The sequence below is a fragment of the Notamacropus eugenii genome, chromosome 4 (genome assembly GCF_028372415.1).
Source record: "Notamacropus eugenii isolate mMacEug1 chromosome 4, mMacEug1.pri_v2, whole genome shotgun sequence".
Taxonomy (NCBI): Eukaryota; Metazoa; Chordata; class Mammalia; order Diprotodontia; family Macropodidae; genus Notamacropus; species Notamacropus eugenii.
The window spans coordinates 269,818,643-269,843,287 of NC_092875.1; the positions used below are offsets into that span (position 1 = coordinate 269,818,643).

The 24,645-nt window shown below is 34.7% G+C and overlaps 1 protein-coding gene across 1 annotated transcript in view; it reads right to left on the minus strand.

Annotated features, from left to right (window-relative positions):
- ST18 (ST18 C2H2C-type zinc finger transcription factor) overlaps nucleotides 1-22,079 on the minus strand; it is a 153,099-nt gene extending 131,020 nt beyond the window's left edge. Inside the window, exons 1-4 of the mRNA XM_072604580.1 lie at nucleotides 21,182-22,079; nucleotides 11,711-11,817; nucleotides 3,887-3,941; nucleotides 666-696 (exon numbers count right to left, since the gene is read on the minus strand). Coding sequence (XP_072460681.1) covers nucleotides 666-696; nucleotides 3,887-3,941 — 86 coding nt within the window. The 5' untranslated portion in view covers nucleotides 11,711-11,817; nucleotides 21,182-22,079. The remainder of the gene's footprint in view (nucleotides 1-665; nucleotides 697-3,886; nucleotides 3,942-11,710; nucleotides 11,818-21,181) is intronic.
- Between the last annotated feature and the right edge of the window lie 2,566 nt (nucleotides 22,080-24,645).

The following is a 24,645-nucleotide window of genomic DNA, read 5'->3' on the forward strand; positions in this document are numbered from 1 at the left end:
AAAACTTTTTAGAAAATGGAAATACTTAGGTTACTCTCAATGAAGTACGATGTCTTGGAAATTATGGTTATTTCGACAGAAAGTATGCAACAGATACAATTATAGAATTGTATAAAGGGGGTGTCTTTATCTTTATCAGTGTTATCTCCACCTGTTTTGTAAAGCAGAAAATTGAAATATTATCCCATCAAAAAACCCTTTGTTTAATTGTCTGAATATTATATAAAATTTTTTAGGTTTGAATGTTCATATAATTATATGAATTCTCAAATCATTGTACAGACAAAAAATTTTAGGTAAATTTATTTTCCCAATGTTTCATGACTTCTCACATTTATGGAGATGGAACTCTCCCTCTAAATGTTGCCACATTTTATCCAAATAATTCCTGACAGATTTTTGAGTTTTTAAAATTCATTAGGTTAGTGCTGAACTATAAACAAATGAGTACTTGATAGCATGCAGATACTTAATAAATGTTCATTAAATTTAAGTAAATGGATCATTTTGTTATTGAGAACAGATAATGGCTATCTCAGAGGGCATATCCTGTAGTTCTTCTTATTTTTGTCCCCAAACAGTGATCTCCAGGCTTCGTAAAGATAATTGATTCACTTGATTTAAAATAATGGAATTTCGGAAAATTGATTTAGATGAATTCTTACCTGAGTTGTTGTACCAAAGTGTCCACTTGCACTGTTAACAAAAAAGAGAAAGAAAAACTGAGTCAGTTTCTGTTTCTCATCCTACTCCTCTGAAATGCGACCTGCATTTGCCTTCATCTGATGACATTGTAATTGTTAGTAAAATCTTATCCCCATTTTCATTCGGTTAACTTTTCCGTGTGTAGATTTGCCCCACCTGGACTGTAATCAAATGAGAACATTCTTCCTAGTTCTCATCTCTCACTAAAAGAGGGCAGATCTTTAGGGTCCGAAGTGTACTGAACTTAGTATTAATTCTTTGGTGAACTTGCACCCTCTGATTGTAGAATCTACCAGCAAGCTATTATAATCTTGTGGAGACTATTTGATATAAGGTGGGGGTCACAATAAGAGTCAGTTGGACTAGGAACTACTGACCATTTTTAAATTTTCACTTTATACAAGAAATTACATTTTATGATTTGCTGGAGATCCAATTTAAATAGATCAGAGATCCATTTGAATTTTGAGTTGAAAACATTGTTAGAAAATGTCCTAATACTCTTTGCTACTCATGTGTACATGCGGGTAAAAGCTATACATACACACATCAGATATGTGAATATGTATACATATCTGTATATATTTGTACATCTAAGTACATGTGAAAGATAGCATAATATAGTGGGAAAAAAATTGAACTTGGTGTTAGGAAAGAGTTGGTATGAATTCTCTTTTTCATACTTGCTATCTGAGTGCCCTTGGGCAAATCACCTTTCTGAGCTGCATTTTCCTCATCTATACATGGGGATAATTATATGAATAGCAAATGCCTACTTTGCAGCAATGTTGTGAGGATTAAATAGCTAAAAGTTTATAGACCATGAAAAGCTCTATAGATGCCACTTGCCCAGATATAGACTTGTCTTTGTGCAGATATACACAGAAAGCTATGTGTATGAAAGAGACACATAGAATGACATAAAGAGACAGATTCAGAGAATGAGCATGTGCATGCTATAGAGCTGTGATTTCGTCAATGTAGGAGAACTCCTAGTGTAGAAACTCTTTTTTTGACTGATTTAACTCCTCTGCAATAGGTATGAAATAAATCATTTTCATTAATTCTTTGAGTGTTCCCTTGCAGTATTGAAAGTTTAAGTGACTTGCCCATTCTCACTCTATTATATGTCAGAGGAAGGTCTTGAACTACCTACCTACCTACCTACCTACCTACCTACCTACCTACCTACCTACCTACCTGTCTGTCTGTCTGTCTGTCTGTCTGTCTATCTATCTGTCTATCTATCTCTCTATCATCTATCTCTGTCATCATCATCATCTATCTACAGCAAGTAATATACCATGTATATACACATGTACACTATAATTTAATAAAGTAGTTAAATGATTTACAACTTGAGTTTTAGGAATTTCTTGCCATGAATTTTTTCCTAGTCCCTAGTAACCATTCAGAACAAAGAGTTACACTGAGAAATTATAGGCAATAATTTGACAATGAACCCATACTTATAATTGTGGATGACAAATTTCATTGCTCAAATAATTCCCAGAACTATATCAGGTAAAGTAAGTATCTGTACGATTAAGGGGGAAAACTTCAGCAATAGTTTTTGAAAACGTATGAAATGTAGGAGAAAACCTTTGACTTAATGACTGATTCTGGGAAGGGAATATAGAAAGGTAGTATTTATCCATACCTGCCCACACAAGGATAAACAGCAGATTGGCAGATAACAGGTGATTTCAAAGAGTACAAGCACAAGCAATAAAGATAATAGCACAAGGAATGACATTTGTTTCACATCTGGAAGATCGTTCTTGTTTGAGGTGTGTGTGTGTGTGTGTGTGTGTGCGTGTGTGTGTGTGTGTGTGTGTGTGTGTAAAATGAAGTCCAAATAAAATTTCAGATGAGAAGATTCACTTTCCAGTACTGTGGTAGACAAGGAGCCTGCAGCAACAGTATGTCTTTTAGAATTCAAACCAAGAAATTCAGCTTATTGAACTTTAAACATGGTCTGATGAGAGAGCACATCTCATTTTGCTCCCTTCTTTATTAGTATACTATTGAGGTATGAATTTTGATGATAAAAGTTTAATGTTTAGGACCTCTATACCACATTTATTTGTCCATAAGGATATTCTCTACTTGCATCCTGGACACAATTTAAAAAGTTCCTGGAACTCAAAGTAGAAAAGCATATAGAGTAAAACTTTTGTTTGAATAGAGGAAATTCCAGGTGTTAATTGCTGGTGATTCTATACTTTGGTTTCCATGGCAAATTGAAAATTTGTAAATCTGTTTTGAGCTTATTTTTTCTAATTCTGCTGTTTTGGGTTTTACGCGAATAGGAGTTGCTGACTTCGGATAAAATATAAAATAGCTAGATAATAAAAGCATTTCATTTGTCTGGCTATTTTAATCTACTGTTCTTGAAACATTTTATAAATGTGATTGTTTTGTTGCAAGTGCTATGCCCATGTATCCCCCTTTGCTTATCCTCTCACATGCCATACTGAGCATCAAGTTTTCCACTTAGAATTAAGGGTCACAAAAAATATTACTAATTATAATAAAAAGTTATTTTCCTTGAGGGGTTATGATGCTAGTCAATCTTGCTTTCCAGATGTTTAGATCATCAAGGGCCTGTTTATATTTCAATATTACATTACCATCTGTTGCTTACAAAAAGAGAGGGCTATCCGGCAAGTTAAACCTTTCAAACATTACTTTGCAGAGCTGCTGAAAAATCCCAGAGGAGGCAGTCAAAAAACAAACAATCTCATTTTACTGGAACTAAGTTTAGACTGGAAACTACTAAACTAGGTAACATAAAATTAAAACCTGTTTGGGCAATGAACTAAAAAAATCTGCACTTTCATTTACTGCTAAAGGTCACCATAACATTTTGAAGGTCTCAGTAAAGCATGCTTCCCTTGCCTAACATTATATTGTTTCACACAATGCCCAACTCCATTTTCTGTGTGATTTTTCCAGTCATCAAGTATCATGCATTTCTGTGGAGTTTTCTATCCTCTTTAACTCCTAGCTAATAGCATTTTGTCTCTTAATGCCCGTAGCCTATGTCCTGACTTGATTAAAAAAAGAAGCCCTGAGGAAGCTATATACACTTTGACTACACATTAGGGACCTAACATAAGAACAACCATATTTCATGGTGTTATGGGCACAGTGTCATGGAACCTGCTTGCTAACTCACCCTTGGTTCCTTTTGAGCGAGTATGCAGTCTTTTATCTTCAGCATCTGCATCCATCTGTAACATTAACACAAAATCTTAAATTCACCTCCTTTGCCACTGACCAAAACCTCTACCCAGTATACAATTGTGTACCAAGATGTTGTGAAAGATACGATGAAAAACAGAATAGCCATGTTTATAAAATTCATTCTAGCTCTGAAGACATATGTGTATATATATATATATGCTTAGACATATGTGCATATATGTATATGTATTTAGGTATGTATACATATATGATAAATATGTACATACATGCTTATATATCTTTAGGATAGTCAGGATATCCTTAGGATAGTTAGGACTGTCATGTATATGATTCTAACAATCCATAGATTGTGAAAAAATTATTGACTGAATCTAGAAATGAGAAAGAACAGCTATTAAAGGTCCATTCTATTCTATTGTCCACAAGTGTTTGCTGATGATTCAGGCACTTCTGTGATAAAGAGCCAGTTATTATCTGAAGCACGATGTTTCCAATGAACACAGATACCTAGAAAACCATCCTCGAAGGCTTCTTTGGCTTCATCAAATCTTGCATCCTTGACCTTCTTAGCCCTTTCTGAAACATTCTGGTATTTCAAATAAAGAAAAAAAAAACTACCACACCAAACATAAACAGAAGAGTAAAGGGTATACATTTCCACACAGAATTCTAGTGGAAATTCAGGAAATGATTGTGATAATTAGCAAGAACGCTGACTTTTGAATGATGTAAAATAAGACAATGTAAAGTTTTTTAAAACTTTTTCACAAGAGACTTTAAAATGCCCAAATACAAGCAAATGTTCTACAAATAACTGTTTTTGCATTTGGCTTGTGAGAGGGTGATATCCAGCTTGCTGATTAGTCTCTTACACCCTCCAAATAGACTTCAATGTTCTATAAGGTTGTCATAGTTATATTTTAATCAGGCGAAATTCTTTAGCATGAGTTACGGTTTTTTTTTCCTATCTGAAAACCACAGGCAGAAGGTTCACTTCAGTTGCTCCTATCCTTAAAAACTGAGAATAGACTGTATGCAGTGTGACTGCAATGGTAATGGGAAACGTGTCTCTGTTCTCTGATGCTGAGTTGTGATTGAAGGCACTGACCTGCCATAGACTTATAATAGGGGAGCAGGTGTGGCAATGATGGACTTTAATTTCCTTTAATAAACCTTTTATGTGCCACACTTTTACTGCCATTCTACGCTCTCCAAGGTCCTGCACATAATAGGTTCATTACTTTTGATTACTATAGTCTATTGAGACAAACAACTCCAGAACACACTATATATTATGTTCAGTTAAACCAATATAGACTATTTATCCATTGTGCATTATTTCACCTGCAACTCTACAGACAAAATTAACAACAGCTCTTATAAGCTAAAACTATTAAAACCACTGGTACTCTTTTGTCATCATTTCATAATAAATACCACACCAATCATAGTGCTGCTTTTTAAATTATGAAGCAAAAAGTGTTCACTGCTTTCACTGAACAGCAGTTACTTTAGTCCAAATAACAGGGTTCATTGTGATATATATTTTTTTAAAAATTCAACAAGGGGAGATTTTTCTTATCAGTGATTTTTTTCTTATCAGTTGTCCCCTTTTGGAAAACCACATAAATTTATGACAGATGTTGAAACAGCCTAGGATTAAAATGGCTAGGCTTACTAAGAATGGAGAGCATTGCATTGTGAAATCATCCTCCTCCCATGAGTATCTCTGTTGCATATAAAGTGGTTCAACTCATGCAAGTCCCCCACCCCCCATGTGCTAAATGAATAACTAGATTAAGAGCGATCTGGACCATGTGAGGGTTAAAATGGTGAAGACCATGAAATATTTTGGAGGAAACTGTTCCCCTGAGTCAAAATCAACACAACATGAGCCTAATGCTATACAGCCACACAGGTGCTATTAACTCTCCAGAAGCACTCTCTGACAAATTCCCCAAAAGGCAAGTGAAGATTAAATCAATGAGTTTCCTTTCCAAAATTGAAGCATAGGGTACAAAGAGGGCTAGTATATACAAATAAAAGTTACATAAATACATTTAAATGTAACCTTCCAGCAGTTTTAAATCTAATTCTTCTTCTTCTTTTTAGTTTAGCTATCAAGAAGCCAGACAATTCTGCCATCATCCCATGCAGTGACCTCCCCATTAAAGTCAATGGAAGTAATGCATAAATATTCATGGCTTTCCATTTGTATTGTGCACAGAATACTGGTTTCATAATTGTATTTTGGTGAGCCATTGTCCTGTAGTTGTAGAATATATATTGAAATAAAAATAAAAACTCATTCATGAAATTAAAACCTTCCAGATTTAACTGAGATAGTCTACAGAAAAGAGATCAAACTGATTTGAATTCACAAAATATGGTATATTGATTGGATCTTCTCTCTTTTTCATCATGCCACAAGAACAAAAAAAAACCACAGGTAAGCCTAGTTACCAACCATGACATACAACTTATTAAAACTAGGAAGCACATGGTACTTTTTGACAATGATGACCTGAGTCAATCTCTTTTCTAGACATCAATTAAAAAACCAGCCTCAGGTATCTGAGAAGTCAGTAGATAGAAATGGAAATTCCTGAGAATTCTTTGTATTTTTTGCATGGATTTTCCTGCTTTCCTATTGGGTAGATTATGAATCTAATTTTGGAAAAAAATCAAGTCTTACACTCTGAGAATAAAACATTTTATAAATGTTCACTAAAATGGGAATTACTTTACTGCAATAGGTCCATTCACGTTACAAACAGTAAAACATTGGTGAGTGTCTCATATATTCTTGCAGACTAGAAGTATTCCATTATCACAGAAAGTATACATAATATAGCAAATAAGAATATAAAAAAGACCTTTACATTTTATCATTACCATTTTAAACCCTGAATATTGACAATGCATTAATAAACTTAGTAAAAAACAAAAAAGGAGTAACTCATTTCTTCATTCAAGGCAGTGGCTTGGTATAGCATAAAGCTCTTCTCCAATGTTCTTAGAGCCTTTTGTGCATGTCATGCCCCGGTTTGAGAATATAACAATATTATAGCTAGTGAAGATAAAAATTTAGTCCTCTGTGATTACCATAGATATAAATTGAATCAATTCTAGCTTGGTCAAAGTGTCTTTACTTGAGTTTATTTTTTCCTGTGGAAATAAAAATTACAAAAAATCTTAATTTTTAGAACATGCTGTCAGAAGTTATGGCTTCACTGAAGAGATGGATTTTAAAATGCAAGAATGTAACCCATGGCCCATATCACTGTAGAAAAGCAGTTTTGGACCAGTGTCTATTTGGTTCACCTTGAAGATCTCTCTAAATAAATACCTTTGACTCCTGTCCTGAACCAAGATTTTCCCTGGGACCATTAGAATGTCTCTTTATGGGCCCTTAGCTCTCAAGCAAGCATGCAGGCCAACAAAACATTAACTATAGGACAGGTTTTATTTAACCTGGCAAAAACAGAAAGAACTCTTACATGAACTCATAAAGACTCAGGGAAACTCCCCTTCATGCTTCAGTGGGCCTCTTGCTTCCCCAAGGAGCTATATTTAACCTATTACTAAGATTCTCTACTCTCTCCTCCTGATCCCCACAAAAAGGGAAGAACTTAAGGGTGCCAGGAAGTCCAGCAACCCTCTCTTCTTGTGAGCTACATCTCTCTAGGGGCTTATACAGCCATCTGGACTGTATATAGAATGCTCTGGGTGAGGCTTTCTTTCAAGAAGAATTTAGGCTTGACAGGTAATCAAGTGATCTCACAACCTACATGACTCACTATCTTAGGGCAGTAGTAAGTCTGGGTTATCCTTCCACATTAAGTCTCCCTATAATGCCAGTCAGTCTTTCCACTTCTCATCTCTGTTTGTTGATGGCTCCTTATTTTCTGGCAGGCAATCTGTTTATGTGCTGGATGCCATCCAGGTCTCAGTGTATGTCTCTGTTTCATACTCTATCAGCCTGTGGGTCTGAATTGGTCTGCATCTCCACATGACACAAATTCTTTGATGTATGTAGCTCTTTGAAAGGGCTGCATGATGCTCAGAGGCTATAAAGGGGACTACATTTATATGTTTATGTTCCTCCTCTCTCTTGGTGTAACCTCTTATAAAAGTCAAACCCTAGGAGAGAGTTCAGATGTGTGAAGTAGCCAAGAACTTGTCAGTGCTAGAGCAAAGGTTTCATCAGTGGGGTGATGAAGACTTGGGACAGTGGGAATTTTTACCTTATCTAGATAAGGAAGCTCCAGAAAGAGGACTACTTTACCTCTTCCATGGCAATCTGAACAGAACTGTTACACAATTAAAAAAAAGTAGAGTGGTTCTTGTTTGAACTGTCTGGCATATTACCACAACAGCACTATTCCAAAATGCATGTCTCCAAGAAAAGATATTATTTTAAGATGGAAAAATGAAAAGAAAAAAGAAGGAAACAACAAAAATGAAAGAAAAATAAAAGAAAGAAAGAGAGAGAAAGCAAAAGTAGAGAAGTAAGGACAGAAAAAAAGGTACTGCCACTTACTACTTATGTGACTTTGGGTAAGTTACTTAAGCTTTATGGCTCTCAGTTTCTTCATTTGTAAAATGAGAGATTTGGATAGATGCCCTGTAAAGTCTCTTCCTTAAATTTATGATCTAGGAAGGGGAGAAAAGATAGGTTTTAAATTTAATGATTATATCATAAACCTGGGGGGAGTAGGGTACCTTACTGATAGCTGTATCTAAAATGTAACTCAATATTCGTTAAAGTTCAAAAAACCTATAAAAATCCTTAAATACATGTGTATATATGGTAAATTTTAAAAAGGGCTTAGATGAATCAACCAACATTTGCAAAGCACTTGCTATGGCCCATAAAGTATGCTTAGAGTGAGAAAATAATTTTAATAATCAATTTATATACACACACATATATATATTTATGCACAGTTTTAAAAACCCAAATCATCTAGGAATGTACATATCTGAATCTAATGTTTTTCTTTGTGCTTTGGTTTTATTGACTTATCGAAGGTGAAGGAAACTGGCTAAAACAATAAGAAAGAGTCCTCCTGTTTAGCTAATGTTATTTGGTCCCCATGCACTAATGATAATTCATTTCCAAAAATAATTGTCACTCATGTGAGAAAAGTTAGACTTTTCATTACTGTTTTAATCATTAAATACTTGTTTTTTATTATTGACCACAAATTGCTTAGATGAAGTTATCATTGAAATATTCACTATTATAGCAAGCAATCCTTTAAAATTATGTGTGTGTGTGTGTGTGTGTGTGTGTGTATATATATATATATATATATATATATATATATATATATATATATATATATATACACACACACACACAATATGGATTCATGTTTATCTCCATATGTGCAAGGCACTATGTTAAGCATTAGGGACACAAAGTTATAAAGGAGTCCCTGTCTTAAAGGAGATTACTTTCAAGATAATACATATACATATACTTGCATAATAAGCTTTCATAGTTATATGATTTTGAGAGGCATTTCGTGAAAATCATATATTTGTATCTATAACATACATCTATAATTAACCCAAATACTACTCATTCAATGTGTGTATATTCATTTGATAAATGCTTCACATATATGTACACATTACATGTGATTAACCTGAGTTCTATCTTGTAAATGTATACATATATGGAATAATATTCATTTTAAAATTCTTCACATATATTTAATTTGAATAACAATCCTTTAAAAAAGTGATAACAAGTTACCCAGGTAATACCTTCAGTGACAATGTGGTTTTGTACCATTTCATATCATTCTTTGTGGGCTATTATTTTCAATCATGGAGAACTCATGGTAAGCATAAGAATAATGCCTGTTATCACTGAATAAAAAGGATCCTATGCATTCCTCTCCATGAGGAGCCCTTTTGTCTTTGGTACATATTTCGTTTTTTAACGCCAACATTTTGCAAAAATGACAAAGAGAAACACAGAAAGTTGGAAAAGACTAAAGCCCAGAAAATGAAACAGCCAGGTGATGCCAATACCTTGGCATTAAGTTTGGCTAGATTGAAGAACAAAGCATCTACTACTGACTTGCCTTGTTTTTGGATGATTTGGATATGATTTTATTTTAAGCATCGGTTTTGGGTAGGAAGAAAATACATTTTTCTCACACACAGAGAGGAGATCATGAAAATAGGTTTTGATTCTGAGTTACAAATAATGGAGAAAAATATCGATTTGGAATATTATAATAATAAATTATGAGAATGTTTTTCATGGATATTGTTATTAAATGTATCTGTTGTTTCACCCTGTTGTTTTTCTGCCTTCCTTTTCTATGCATTTACTAATAGCTCCAGGAGAACAGTAACATTTTAGCAAGGTAGTGATGGAAGATGGTATTGAGGGTGGAGAGGGAAACTCCTAAGCTAGCTATCTCCTAAGTTTACTACTAAAAGCAGAATTTTAAAATTATTATTTCTGAAAACATCTATAGCCTTCTGAACTTTGATTATTACTTTATGGTACACTGTCCTTGATTTCAACTTTCTCTTATTTATTTTGTGTCCTTGATATTTCGCAAGAAAGTTGAAAGCCTTGCATGTGATTACCCTAAATGAATGCCACCTCCACTTCCTTATCCTTTTTGTCTCTCCAATACAAACACTAAATCTAAAGGAAAAAGTACATTCTATTTGAGATCTCGTAAATATAATCCGTCTCGGATAGAGCTGTTCCTGAGGATCAAGTGTTACATATGCTTATAAGTAGTAAGGTGTTTTTCAGAGGGGATTTACTACAGAGTCACTTGAAAATATATTTGCAATGAAAGAAACCTTAGAACAGAGGCAAGCCTGGGTAGCTTTGTAATGAGGATGATTTATTGTGAGTCTCATTCCTGATCTGAGTTGTCGCTGCTGTTGTATACCTCATCCATGCAACTTTGCACAACTGGCAGGGCTGAATATAGACTAAAGCCATATGTTTATGTCCTTTTGCCAAACGACTACAGCAAATAGTTCCATTATTCCCTTAGGTAACTAACGTGTGCCAAGGATTTCTATTAGTCTGCTTTACCAAGGCATTAGAGGGCAGAGTCATAGCATTATGAAACTAAGGAGCAACTGGCAGCTTTTCGCTATTAGAATTCACCAATATTTAGATCTTTGCATGTAATTTTCAACTTTAAAAAAAGCAGTTCAATGTAAGCAACTATTTAAAGTGCTTCTTTTTATTTATTAAAGACATTTTCTGAGCTCTTCTTATTACAAAATATTCTTAGAATTAAAAAAATACTACTTAACAAACACAGGAGTACTTCCTAATGAATTTTTAAGGAAAACTTGCTTCTCAGTCTTTTGTAAACTGTCCATGGTAATAATCAGCAGAATTTTAGTGATCATCCTTTGTTTTTCAACCTTAAAACCAGCAATATCGGTATTCGACAAAAACTAATTTCCCCAACTCACTGATTAAAATTCAAAGAAGAATATGATTTTGATAAAGACTTAAGGGTGAACATTTGTGAAAAAACAATATGACTCAACATGGAGAAGTATAGGTCCTGGGAATGTTTGTGTTTGATATTTTAAAATGCATATTCATCTGATTATGCCATTAACAACTTTCAAATTTCTAAATCCAACACAGCATTATATTTGTCACAAAGCAAGCCAAAAGAGAAAAAGATAGCTTTATAGACAAAGTGCTTTCTAGAAAAGTTTTGATTGAGCTTGATTTCTGTAAGTGAGATCCATTTTCTAATAAAAAACCCATTTTCTCTCTCACCTTTTCCTGTTCACAGGTGCAATGGTATGCCAGTTTTGAATGCGTCGTACCTTCAGAGTGACTAAGATTGCTGGTCTGCGTTAGTGAGAAATCTTGACGTGCATTCTCTTAAGATAAAAAAAGAAAATAATGAAATATATCTATCAATATATGTCAGGTAAAGCAAGTAAAAGTGAAACAGCCCCAATAAACATTGGCGAACTAGCTCAATGGTAGTCTTACCTCCAGAGTTTTACTGATACAATCTATATAGAATAAAAGTTTTAGTGTGTTGGAGGTCATCTATTCATCTTAGTATGAGACAAATACGTTTCTTCCTATATTATGTCTGTCTTTTGGTGAACAAGTTGGGTAATAGGAAGGATAAAGGGGGCCCTTTTTACTTTAACTTTTTAACTTTAGAAATGCAAAGTTTTGACAAGGATTCAGATGCACCCAATAGCAAAATAAACCACAAACCTGGTACTTCAGTATGTTTGCAGCCCTGTCTTCAGTAATATATTAATAATAAAGGTACTGAATTTTTTCAAACCAATACTTGAATGTATTTTCTAAAGAAATAATTTAGCTTTTGTTTACTTTGCATTCAGTCATAATACATCTAACATATCACTTCTATTTTTACCCCAGGGACTGAGAATGGAATCAGCTTTCAGTCCATTTGGCACTTGAGAGAAAATTCTGAAATTCAGTGTCTTGCACTCACCATACTGGAAAAAGATCTTTTTATCCACATACTGTGTGCCTTATACATCCTTCTTATTAAAATGAGATTAGGGAAATAGTATTTTGAAGAGAGTTAGGGTGTGAGATGATCTGAGACATTTCAAGTGTGAGTGATGATATTTTGCGTGTACATCAACTTACTGTACTGACTTGACACTTTTTTTCTGTGCCATTTGCAAAGCATTGGTCTACAATAGGTATAAGCTTCTCCACCTCATTTTTTAAAGCAATTTTTCTTCCTTGAAGCAAAGGAGAGTATGTAACTTTATCAAATGGAAGAACATATTATTGATCTTGAGGTAGGAATGAAAAAGTAGCCTCAAAACTTGAAAATTCCCAGTTCATGTTTCATTGCTACTGGAAAAGAAATATGCTTCCCTGAAAAATGTATTTTTCTGAATATTCTACTTCACCCTCTAACACCCTCAGTTTGAGAAAAGAGTTTTGGAGCTTTCCACCTGCTTATCCCTCTTTGTTTGCCACACACTAATCTAAAACAAAAGATCCTGGAAAAATGGTCACACTGGTGAATAAAGCTCTTTTCTAAATTCTGAAAGTAACGGCTTTTTGTCTAATACCCTATCGTGTTATGTATTTATTAGCAATACATTTTCCATTTATTTTCTCAAAGATTGCCAATAACGAATGGAATCACATAAGGGAGTAGCTGTAAACCCTCTGAGTTCCCTAATGTCAAACTCATTAGCATCCGAATAAGCACACAGCAGCACATCATCTGCACAATTGCAATTTTTTACTACTTTTAATAGCGTTTCTCAAAGGGCTCATTTTCAACTTTCTTCAGTGGTTAGTTGGTTCTCAGGGGAAAAGTAGCTTCCTGACGCTCACAGCTTCCACTCAACAACCAGGCCGTTTGCCGTCAGATGCTTCAGCCCTCTGCCCTAACCCCATCTGCTGTCTCTCCTGTCCCCTGGGATTGAGAGTTAAGACAGCACAGCTGAGATCCACTTGGAAGAGTGCAAAGAGGGCAAAGTCAAAATATAACTTTTAGAAATCTGCTTTTCCATAATAAGTGTTCATGAAGATCCTTGGTAAAATGCAGGTGAAGGGAATGTATATGAGTCAGAGAACTGTCATTTGAAAGATATGTGTGTGTGTGTGTGTGTGTGTGTGTGTGTGTTTTACCTCAAGTATACAACTGCTACTCTGGATTTGGACATGGATACCAGTGACTTTGCAGTACATATTACACCAAGGTTGTGCATTTTAAGTTCGTTCTATAATAATTATAACACTTTGAAAATTAATTTTATCTCAAAGCACTTTGTATCACTTATAAGCATCTTAAAATGTCCTTGAAAGGTAATAACCAATTGCAATTACCTAAGGCTAGGTAATTTGGACAAGTTCAGAAAGAGTTAGAAGGAAAACTAGATCTATGCCTTTGCTACCTGGATGAACAAACAGGTCTGTATTTGAGCTAGCAAATACTAGCTCAGGTCTCTTACCCAGTTAAAAAGAAGTGATAACTCAAAAGTCTATATAACCTAACAGGTTACATTTCTTAAATGTACTCTGTAAGTGTTAAATGACATTTACAAGGGAAACAGACTCATTACTAAACCCTATGTTTGTCTGCTTTACAACCTGCTAATAATGAGGCCTTGCTGCCTCTACAGCTGGTTCATGGGTGAATGGCAGCTACTCCTGAAAAAGATGTGGTTGTTCTTAAAATCTGTGACACAATGGAATGCATCTGTCATGTTATAAAAAGAGTCTGTCAAATTATATTGTGTCATGCCGAGCGACACACCCTAATGTAATGTGATATATGTGCCAAATGTATCACCAAACTGTGACCACAGTTTAAATGCAGGCATCTCATGTGATAGATTTCAAACTACTTATGCTGTAGACAGGTTTTGCATTATAAACATTAAAACCAAACTCGAAGTGGAGAATTTTGCAGACAAAGCAAATTACTTTCAATAGTCAATATTCAAAATGCAATTGTAGGTTGGGAATATAGGTGGAAGAATTAGGAAGAGATGAATTTGGAGTCAAAGAATTTTCATTCAAATCTTGGCTCTCATATTTACTACTTGTATGACTTTGGGCAAGGACCTTAACCTCTTTGATCCTCAGGGTCTTGTCAATAAAATGAGGAGTATTTGACTAAATAGACTCTAAGACTCCTAGTTCTCCATCTATAACCCATGCCCTCCATTTGCATTGGCTGAATTACCTTTGAAGTCTTTTTTTTCAACTGTATTGATTATATATTTTTGCAGGCATATATGCCAATATATTCAAGCTTCCCTGATTTAGGCAGGGTACAAGTGATGACTAGGGGAATTATTGAAGTACTAAAACTTTGAATAAACCTCCAAAAGTTCATTTTCCCTAATCTCGGTATGATTACTTGATATCTGTAACCCTCAGGGCCATGTTTCTCTAGGAGCTATAAAATCATTCTAACTATAAATCCAATATATATACACCACCAAAGAAATTACCGTGTAAATTAAATAATTTGCTTAATTCATTTCTCTTCATCAGTCAGGGATTGTTATAAAATAGACTGTGAGCAAAAGAATGCGTTTGTAGCCATTTATTTTATGTTTTCCATCTGTAGAATAACATGGCCAGATCGTCATTTAGACAGACTTTTCTCATTGGCTTTGGACAAACTAATCATTCGTCTGAGGCCATTCAAGTTTTACTTAAGTTGATCAGTTGACTGAATAAATAAATCCATTTGACTTCTTTAACTGGGTAGACTTGGTCTGATCCTAAAAATTTCCATGTGTTACAGGTTATTCCACTTCAAATTGTCTCTAATGAAATCTCCTTCACTGACTTCCACAAACCCTACACGGTGAGATAGATGACTGGTTTCCTTGTCGTAATAGAAGTTCCTTTCTTTCAATATGACGGTTAAAACTTGAATGCATAATGATGACTTTCAAAATATGTCATTTCTCCTTTTATTACCTTACATTAATTTGAACCAATTAGCTCATTTGGTTAGTTAGATATAGTATTGAGAACAAGCTTTGGGTGATAATCAGTTCTAGGAAAATTGTTTCCTCTAAGAAGACTATCCCTCATCCCTGAACTTCAGCTGGCTATCTTGTTGATCAAGGGGGACTGGGTGACAAAGTGTGGCTGTTTTAGCAAATCACTGTGGTGAGCAGTAATTGAAATGGTATGACCTGATGGTGGGGCAACTGCATAATTGACTTTTATGGAAAACTCATTTCATATTTAAAAATTATTAAACATTCAACAAATCCATTCTTTTTTTCCCTCCCTTTCTCCCTCCCTTTCTCCTTTCCTCCCTCCCCGACTCTCTGTTTTCCTTCCTCCCTCCTTCTTTCTCTTTCCTTTTTCTTTCTTCCTTCTCCCCCTTCCTTTACTTTCTTCTTTCCTAGTTTTATTCATTCTTGCTTTCATTTTTCTCTCTCATTTTATCCTCTCTCCTTTCCTCCTTCTTTCCCTTTCTTTCTCTACCCTTCCCTCCCTCTCTTCCTCCTTTTTCTCTTTTCTTCTTTCCTCCCTCCTCCTTTCCCTCCCCTTTTCCTTCCCTTCCTCTTTCCTCTTTCCCCTCCCACTTCTTTCCTTCCTTCCTTCCTTCCTTCCTTCCTTCCTTCCTTCCTTCCTTGCTTCCTTCCTTTCTTCTTTCCCCTTTCTATTTTCCCAAGTTATTAAGTGTAATTCAAGGAGTACTAACAAAATGAGTTGCCATTAGGTACACTTTGTAATTTTTTCAAAGGAGAACAAAAATAATATTTGTCAGCAAATACCCAAATCCACTACGTCCATGCTTAATTGATGTCCTGGCCCCTTTTTCCTACTGCAACTGTATATAATATTTCTAGGAATTTTGAGTACAAAAGGAGCAAAAACCAGAAAACCAAAGTAATGATCTCCTCCTGGAGCTTATATTGTTTGATTTGCAGACCACTGAGGTCATACACATAACAAAATAACTTCAATTTTCCATTGTGATGGATATGAAGTAATTGTGCCTGCGCTAGTAGGCATCATAATATCAGTATTTGTCCTCATACCTGTAAAAACACAACACTGGCCTTCTCCCCTTAAACTCTGAAGCAATTCTAATAACATGTGCAAGATCATATTTCTCCTAGCAGAAGGGTTTAACTTTCACCTGATTTAAGCATCAAAATATCCCTCAAAGATGCCTAAGGCCTTTCTGTAATTAACATAACTGCATTTAGATGCTATTCATGACTGATAATTCCAACACCTTGTGCAAAAAAAAAAAAAGGTTGCATGCTGTAAACATTATAAACATATTCAAATAAGCTTAACACAATCTGCCATGCTTATTTCTGCCTAGATCATGGACCAGCGAAATGGTTAATGCAAATGGATTTATAATTTGCTTTGGGGGGCCAGTTTCTTCTCCTTATTTATTAGCCCAGCTGATGGGGCAGATTTGATGAGGCACTTCTGGAATAATTGAGTCATCACACAAAGAAGGCTGCTAGCATTCAGAGTGGTTTTATCAGCAGCAAGCAGGCCTGATTACTGACAATTACACTCTGATCCGGTGATGGAGGAGAAAGAGCCAACGAGTGGGAAATGTCCGTGTTTCTATCCAGGAATAATTTCTACATTCATTTTACATGCTAAGTGTTTCCTATCTCTGCATAATAAACTGTAAACAGGAATAGATGGCACAATGTCCCTTAATATTTCCTGGTAATGAAGACACAAATGTACAGTGAGTGCTGATAAATATAGATGAAACATAAGCTATTCTCCCAGTCTGTATTGTTACCTTTAAAACAAATGCATTTTTGTGGTAAAAGCATAATCATAGCTAATGCAAAAAAATGACAGAAGATTGAAGCTGTCCTTGTAACTACATAGAAACTTTGTAAAAGTCCTGTTAATCACTGAGGCTTTAAAGGCTCACGAGCTGAAGGTGATATACTGGAAAGTACATCATTTGGTTTCTCAACAGTCAACTGTGTAAGAACTCGTTTGGTTAGACACAGCAAAGGAGAGCAGCAACACTGACCTCCATTAACACTTCAGTGAGAACACATCTCAATGCTAAACTGGAAAACAATGAAGCTGGCACTAGAAGACATCTTCACTATGATAGATTCCCATTTCCCTCCCATCAGGCCTTTAAAATGAGAATGTTTATAATGAATAATAAAGTTAGACCCAAGATTGCATGAGTTCTTATGTGTAGCAATCTATTATTGCCTTTAGTATGCTATTTTTTAAACAACTTAGATATGACATGGTTTATTAACAAAATGCTTTAAGCAGACTCTATCTCATCTATGTATTGTATTAAATCAGTTTCCTCTCAGACCCAGAATATGGTGGAAATGTCCAAAGAAAAGGGAGATACCACGTTATCATTCTTCTTAACATGGTGGTAGAGATTTCATTTCTAAAAATGTTAACATTCTGTTCTATCAAGAATTTTTCTCTCTTAAAGTCAATCAGGCATGAACCCTATATAATAAACCTGCCTAGGTTTGTTTGCTTCATCTTTCCTCTGTTAATCTCCTTCCTGGCTTCCAGAGAAATAAAAGTTGTCCTCTGTTCTGTGGTAACTATGGAAACTCTGTTTCATTAAACTAACCACTTAACTTCAAGGCTTGTGTTGCAATTAAATGTGCTATTTCGAGTAAAACTACACCAAACGGCCTTATGACGTCAAAACATTTTTAAGAAAGTTCAAAGAGCACTTGTTGATTTTTTAAAAAGCTCAACCTTTTTTACTTCAAATGGAATTTTCTTTTTAAGCTCATACTACTTGGGTGTGATGAAGAAAGAGTATATGCTTGGTTTCTTTGGATGGTCCTCATTTTTTCCTACCTGTATAGATCTATCCTTTCAGGTGTAGAAGTCTAACTAATAGACATATATACATATTATCTATTTTTATAGAGATGATATATGTAGATATATTTTTATACACATATACATATATAACATATGAATATATGTTTGGTCTTATTTTATCGGCAATAGGTTTCCTTTTCATGGGACATATTAGCAATAAAAATAAAGGAACTGTGGGTCATAATCAGTAGGATATTGGGGAATTTAAGTGACTTTTTAAGCATGATATGAAATCCACTCCTTTTTTTAAAAAAAAAAAATGAAGAAAAACTCAACTTTCAAAGCAAAACAACATTGGGTTCCTGGCAGATCTCTCTTGGGTTCTTCTGGCCCATTTAGCAACTACTAACTAACTAAGCACCTAACTCACTGACTAACTAACTCTCTCTCCCCTTTTTATTCTTTATTTCTCTAGTTTTACAAAGAAAATTTATATCATTATAAAGGTTCTGGGAGTAATGACTAAAATTAATAAACTACCAACAAAATTAATTAAGAGTATACACCTCCCCCAAGTAGCTAGTCTTGGTTAGATAGTGACCAATATAAGACTTTTCAATTGTCCACATGATCAAGAAATCCAAATAAGGTCCTATAGATGATTTTAAAAGAATATTTAAATAAAATATGCCTTGCATACAGTTGATAACATAATTAAGCATTTGTTGGTTTGATTTGCAATTGAAGTCTATAATATTTTTAGGTATCCTGACATGAAGATCATTCAAACATCATCCAGCCATTACTTCCAAAGGATTACTTTTGTATATTTTGTGTTTACTAATCTCTGTACCTGTTGTTTTTCCCCAAGGAAAATATAAATTCCTTGAGTTCTGGCACATAGTCATGACTTAAATATTTGCTTAATTTAAGTGATTTGGTAGAAGCTTCTTTCAGAGTTATTTCCTTTTTTGATGGTATTACTAAAATGGCAGATTCCGTTTATGTTCTAGATTTTAGCAAATTTTTGGACAAAGTTTCTCATTCTATTCTTGCTGACAAAATGTAGAGACTGAAAGTTAGGTGAAAATACTGTTACGAAGAATCAGCACTGGTTGATTGACTAAACCCAAAGAATATTTAATAAATGATTCATCGGAAGAAAGTCTCCAGTGGAGTGCCTTAGGGATCTATATTTGGTCTTGAAACGCTGAACATTTTACTAATGACTTGGAGAAAAGAATAGATGGCATACTTATTACATTGGTGGATAGCACAAAGCTCAGATGGGCGTTGAATTCTCAGGAAACCAGAGTTAAGATCCAGAAATTGAGGGGGAAATAATTCAGTAAATGTTAGTGGAAAAGTACATGCCTTTAGGTTAAAAAAGAATAATTAGGGGGAAAGGAGCAGGGTTAGATTTCCCCCCCTTTCATCTAATCCTCCAACTCTAAAAATTTATCTTTGATATTAATATCTTTTATATTATATTTGATTAAGACATAGACCTACCTCAACTTAAAAATCAGAAAAGTAGATTTTGTTAACATTGTAACATTCACTCCTTGCCCCCTCCATAATTTTACTTCTTAAATATAAAGAAAATTAAAAGTTTATAATTAAAGTTTTAGTATTTGGAGGAGTTAAATCCAAAAGTAATATGTACCTTCTCCTTCCTCTCCTCCCCCTCCCCCCCCAGCTCTGATTTCATCCGTAATAGGAATTATTGGTAAGGAACTTCGCTTTATCAATGCAGATTGCACCTTCTTTGTAGTTTGGGGCACAAAGAGCAGACTGACTTGTCCAGTCACTCAACCACTGCATGTCAGAGACAAGTTTAAACCCAAATACTCCTAATTCAATAGCCAACTCTTTATTCACTCTGCCATGCTGCCGCTCTATAAAAATGCAACATCTTATTTTTTCAACTTATTCCAAAAATAATATATGTATATATATACATATACATATATATGTAGTTTAATTGTGAGTAAATTTTTAGTCATTTGGGGCTCATTTTAAGCATTTATAAGTTGTTAGAGTGAATTTCCTAGGTACTTTGCACCTTCCTTTTAATATTAAAGAAAGTAAAAGGACTGTTTTCCCAAATGATCGCCTCTCTAATGGCCATTCTCTGCAAGGTGGAATAACATTTATAATCAATAAAGGGCAGGAAGCACATTTGTAGATACAGTTGGTAAAATAATGCAGCATAATCTGAGATACTGGAATTAGATTGGATGATTTTACCTTAGCAAGAAGAGCATTTTCTGTCATTTCCCTGTGATTTCCCCATTTACTTAGATAGTTTAAATATAGATCAATATTAGTTCAAGTATGAGACATTGTATTTTGAAAATTTGTGTTTTTTGTGGAAAACTATTTTTTAACTTTGTGTATGGAGGAGACCAAAAGAAGTTAAAGATCTCTGAACTAATCATAGGTTATCTTAGTATTCTATCAAATAACATTTTTTTTCCCAAAGTTATATTAGAAGTATCTATGAAAATATTCCTTAGTCTTGAATCCTAAAAAACCAAAACCAAACCAAAACCTTTTTATTTCCATTCCATAAGATGGACAATTGACTGTCTTATAGGAATCAATTGTATTGGGTGCAAAAGTATATCTCCAATTCTTCATCTGTCTCCTCACCCCCTTTTCTCTCTCCTCTCTCCTATTCCCATCTGGTTGTGGTAAATTTTCTTTTTTTAGTCATTTATCTTGTTTAGGTAAGATGCCTCTATTTAACAGGTCAAAGATATTGAGTTCAAATTCATAGTTATGAACAGCATCTTAATGATCCCACAGTACCAATGAGACCCATCTATGATCAGATATCATTAATACTAGTCATAAAACCTTTGCATTTCTAAGAAAGAAGAGTGGTTGTGGGTTGTACCCAAAGTCAGGACAATTTTTTCGTTTTAAACAGTTTTTACTTACCTTCCCTAAAATATAGGAGATTTGATCTTTTAAGTCTGCATTGCTGTGGATGAGAAATATCGCCAAAGCAAAAAGGGAAAGAAAAGAAAAGAAAAAAGTTAATCAAATATTGATGATCAACAACTTATTTTCTGTTCATGAAAAACACATGATTGGTACACAATTCTTTCAAGGAATTTATACAATAGAGAGTAGCATTGAGTTTGGGGAAGGTCATATATCCAGGTCTAATATATTCATAATTAAAAACCCTCCCAAAGCAAGGAAAACAGGTGTGTACTGTTATTCAAATATGCCTTTTAGATTGAAGTTTCTTTGTACTGCAAGTATATTTGAGAACCTTTTTTTTGTGAACACACCTGAGAGTCAAAAGTGAATTATCTATGACGGTTTTTTTTTTTTAAAGAATCAGTGGTTTAACACTAATTTCTAATCAGATCCTACAGAAAGGAACAGCTCGCATGGCAGCTGTACTTTTCCCAGGGTTAATTACCTTTCACTGCTCTTTACTAATGAGTCAGCTGTTCCTGTCATCACACAGCTACACTGTGTTCATCTGTAGCTCGAGCTGTGGACAAACATAGTAGCTAGAGCCCTGTTTACATACTGGTGGAAAAAAAAACTTTAAAATTCCTTTCATTTCCATGTGGAAGAATATTTTCTGATTATGTAGAACTGAGTATGCCAGTTCTTCTAAGGTCATGGGAATCCCCCCAAATGCCTGAAAATTCCCAGACCTCAAAGTGAAGTCAGTCTTGTTTTAGGTGAATTTATAGTCTTCAGTATGATCCTGTTAGGAATGATAAAAAGTTTGCAGATTTCACTGCTACTGAAATAATTTCCACAAAACATTGCATTAGAGTATCAAATTTGAAGCTGGATATGTTGGAAATAAAATATACAAAACTAGATTCTAATTATCCATGTAAAGTGAATTGAAGAGTTTGACTTAGCTAGAAATATTTTCACCCAAACATTCAGATAATTGTGAGTATTTTTAGGGGGACTTAAATTTTCTTAGATTTTTAAAAAATAATTTGGATTTCATGGAGCATGCCATTGAACCTTTGGCTTCAATCCTGAAACTCTAGATCAAAATGCATATACATATTTACCCCTTTTCTCATTCAAGAAGTAAGGTCAAAGTTATATACTCTTTCCATTTTTGTCTATGAGGCCTAACGAGCCTGAAGGCACCTACTCTACTACCTTCAACTTGCTTCTGAGAAAAATAGTGACAATCTAATTGATACCACTGCTCCTTCATTAGTTGGGAGGAATCATCTTCAGCTAATATAAGGTACTCAAGCCCCCAAAGGCTGCACTCACACAGACCTGGGAAAAGGAGCAGGAATTGAACATCCAAGAGCAGTTTGAGGCTATTTGTTTGCTCGTCTACTGCTAGTGATTCTTTCACAAAGCTCTCTGTTAAAAGAGAACTGAGAGGTGACTGGTCCAGCCTGTAACTGAAGTATGCTCTGAGCATTCTCTATATATCTTATTGGACTTCATCCAACTCTCAGAGAAAGCCATTTATGCCAGGAAAGCAATAGAAATCACCTGCTGCTTCATTATATACACTATTATTTGACATGAATACACAAAATACAAAACTGAGGTCTTACACAAAAATTAAACTTTCTAAAAACAAAAAGCAAAGAGGATGAATTAATTAAACAGACATTATAAAGACCAAGCAAATGTCAAGCAACAAAGATTTTCTGGAATCCTCAAACATGATATCAGTGGCAGTAACCCACTGAGTTCCTTTGGAAAGGGTCCTTTACTGTGTCATTTTCCTTGCATAGTAAAATATGGAAAGTTTTTAATCTGTAGTTGCTGTCTTTGGGAACTTGTTATACTGAATGATTTTGGGGAAAAGCGATGTCCTAAATTAATCACATTTGAGAGCCCACTGTGTGAGAAACAGCATGGTATGATGTAAAGGTGTGAAATTCAGAAATTTTGAGGGCCACAGCACTCCTGAGTGTGGCATTAACCATATTAAAATGGAATTAGGAAATATTTAACAAAATAAATAAACATACAATAGGACATACTTAATATTACGTTTTAAAATTAAGTCATTGTGTGACCTACAGGGACCCTTATGTATGGTTTAATGCCTCCCCTTTCTATTTGAATTGGACACCTCTGATGTAATGGTTAGAGTTTTGACTCCAATTATGAAAGACCTGGATTGAACTGTTCAAATCCCATCTCTACCACTTCCTGTCTGTGTGACCCTGGGCAAGTTTCTTGACCTTTCTCTAATATGGTGATTTACAGCATCTACCTCAGAGAACTGTTGTGAGATCAAGCGAGATAATGTGTGCAAAGCACTTTCCAAACTTTAAAACACTACTTAAATGCAAACTTTTATTATTACTCTATAAATTTGTGAAAAGTTTTTGGTGAGACTTTTTTTTTAAATAAGAAGAAGAGGCATGTGATTGGTTAGCAATAGCATAGCCACAGAAACAGATATCTGCTATAAGCTGTTTTAGAAACTGATGAAAACTAATAGAAACCCTCAATGCATCAACCTCCTCAAACTCCATGAGTTTGTCACTGAGCATGTTGAGTGCTTTTGCAAATCATCTGCAATTCTTTGACTGACAATCAAGAAAAGTGTAATGAGTTGCACCAAAGCAATAATATACCAGGAGGATACCCTAGAGAAATACCGGGAGAATCTGGTTCAATATGGGAAAAGTAAGTATAGTTATCTGAGAGGAGAATGGTAATTAAAAGTGAAATTAGACTTGATGCTTACCTTCAGAACTTCCTGTCTTGTAAGGAAATATGACATGTAAACAGATACCCAAAGTACATTAGAGAGCTCCAAGCAAAGTACTATGTGAGGTCACAAAGACCTGGAAGGCATCTTAGGGATCCATTAGGGATCATCCATTCCAACCCTCTCATTCTGCAGATAAGGATACTGATAGCAAAGATGTTAAGGTACTTGTTCAATCAATAGAACTCTAATTCTAACCCAAATTCTTCCTGTTTTCAAATCTAGTGCTCTTTCCATATCATGCTTCCTTCAATTGAGGGAGAAAAGCATTACTACTAGAAGGAGCTGGAAAGATGGTAGGTTTACCCACCCCACATATATCCTCATCCACTTAGAAATCTTCAAACAGAGACTAAATGATCACTTCTCTGGTATACTATAATGGCAATTCCTTTCATGTATGTATTAGATAAGATGCCCAGTGAGGTCCTGTGAAGCTTTCAGAATCTGAGATTCTAGAATTCTTCACAGTGGAGATGAAGGACAGGGAAGCAAGATACAATTATAATTCTATGGTTTCAAGGTAAGTGATGGTGGCAGGTGCTCTGTACACTAGTGGAAATAACACCTCCAGAAAATGGGACATCAGTAATAGCATGATCTAAACAGGGATCAATTAGGAGGACTGAATATAGAAGAGACCTAAAACTTATTATAATTTATT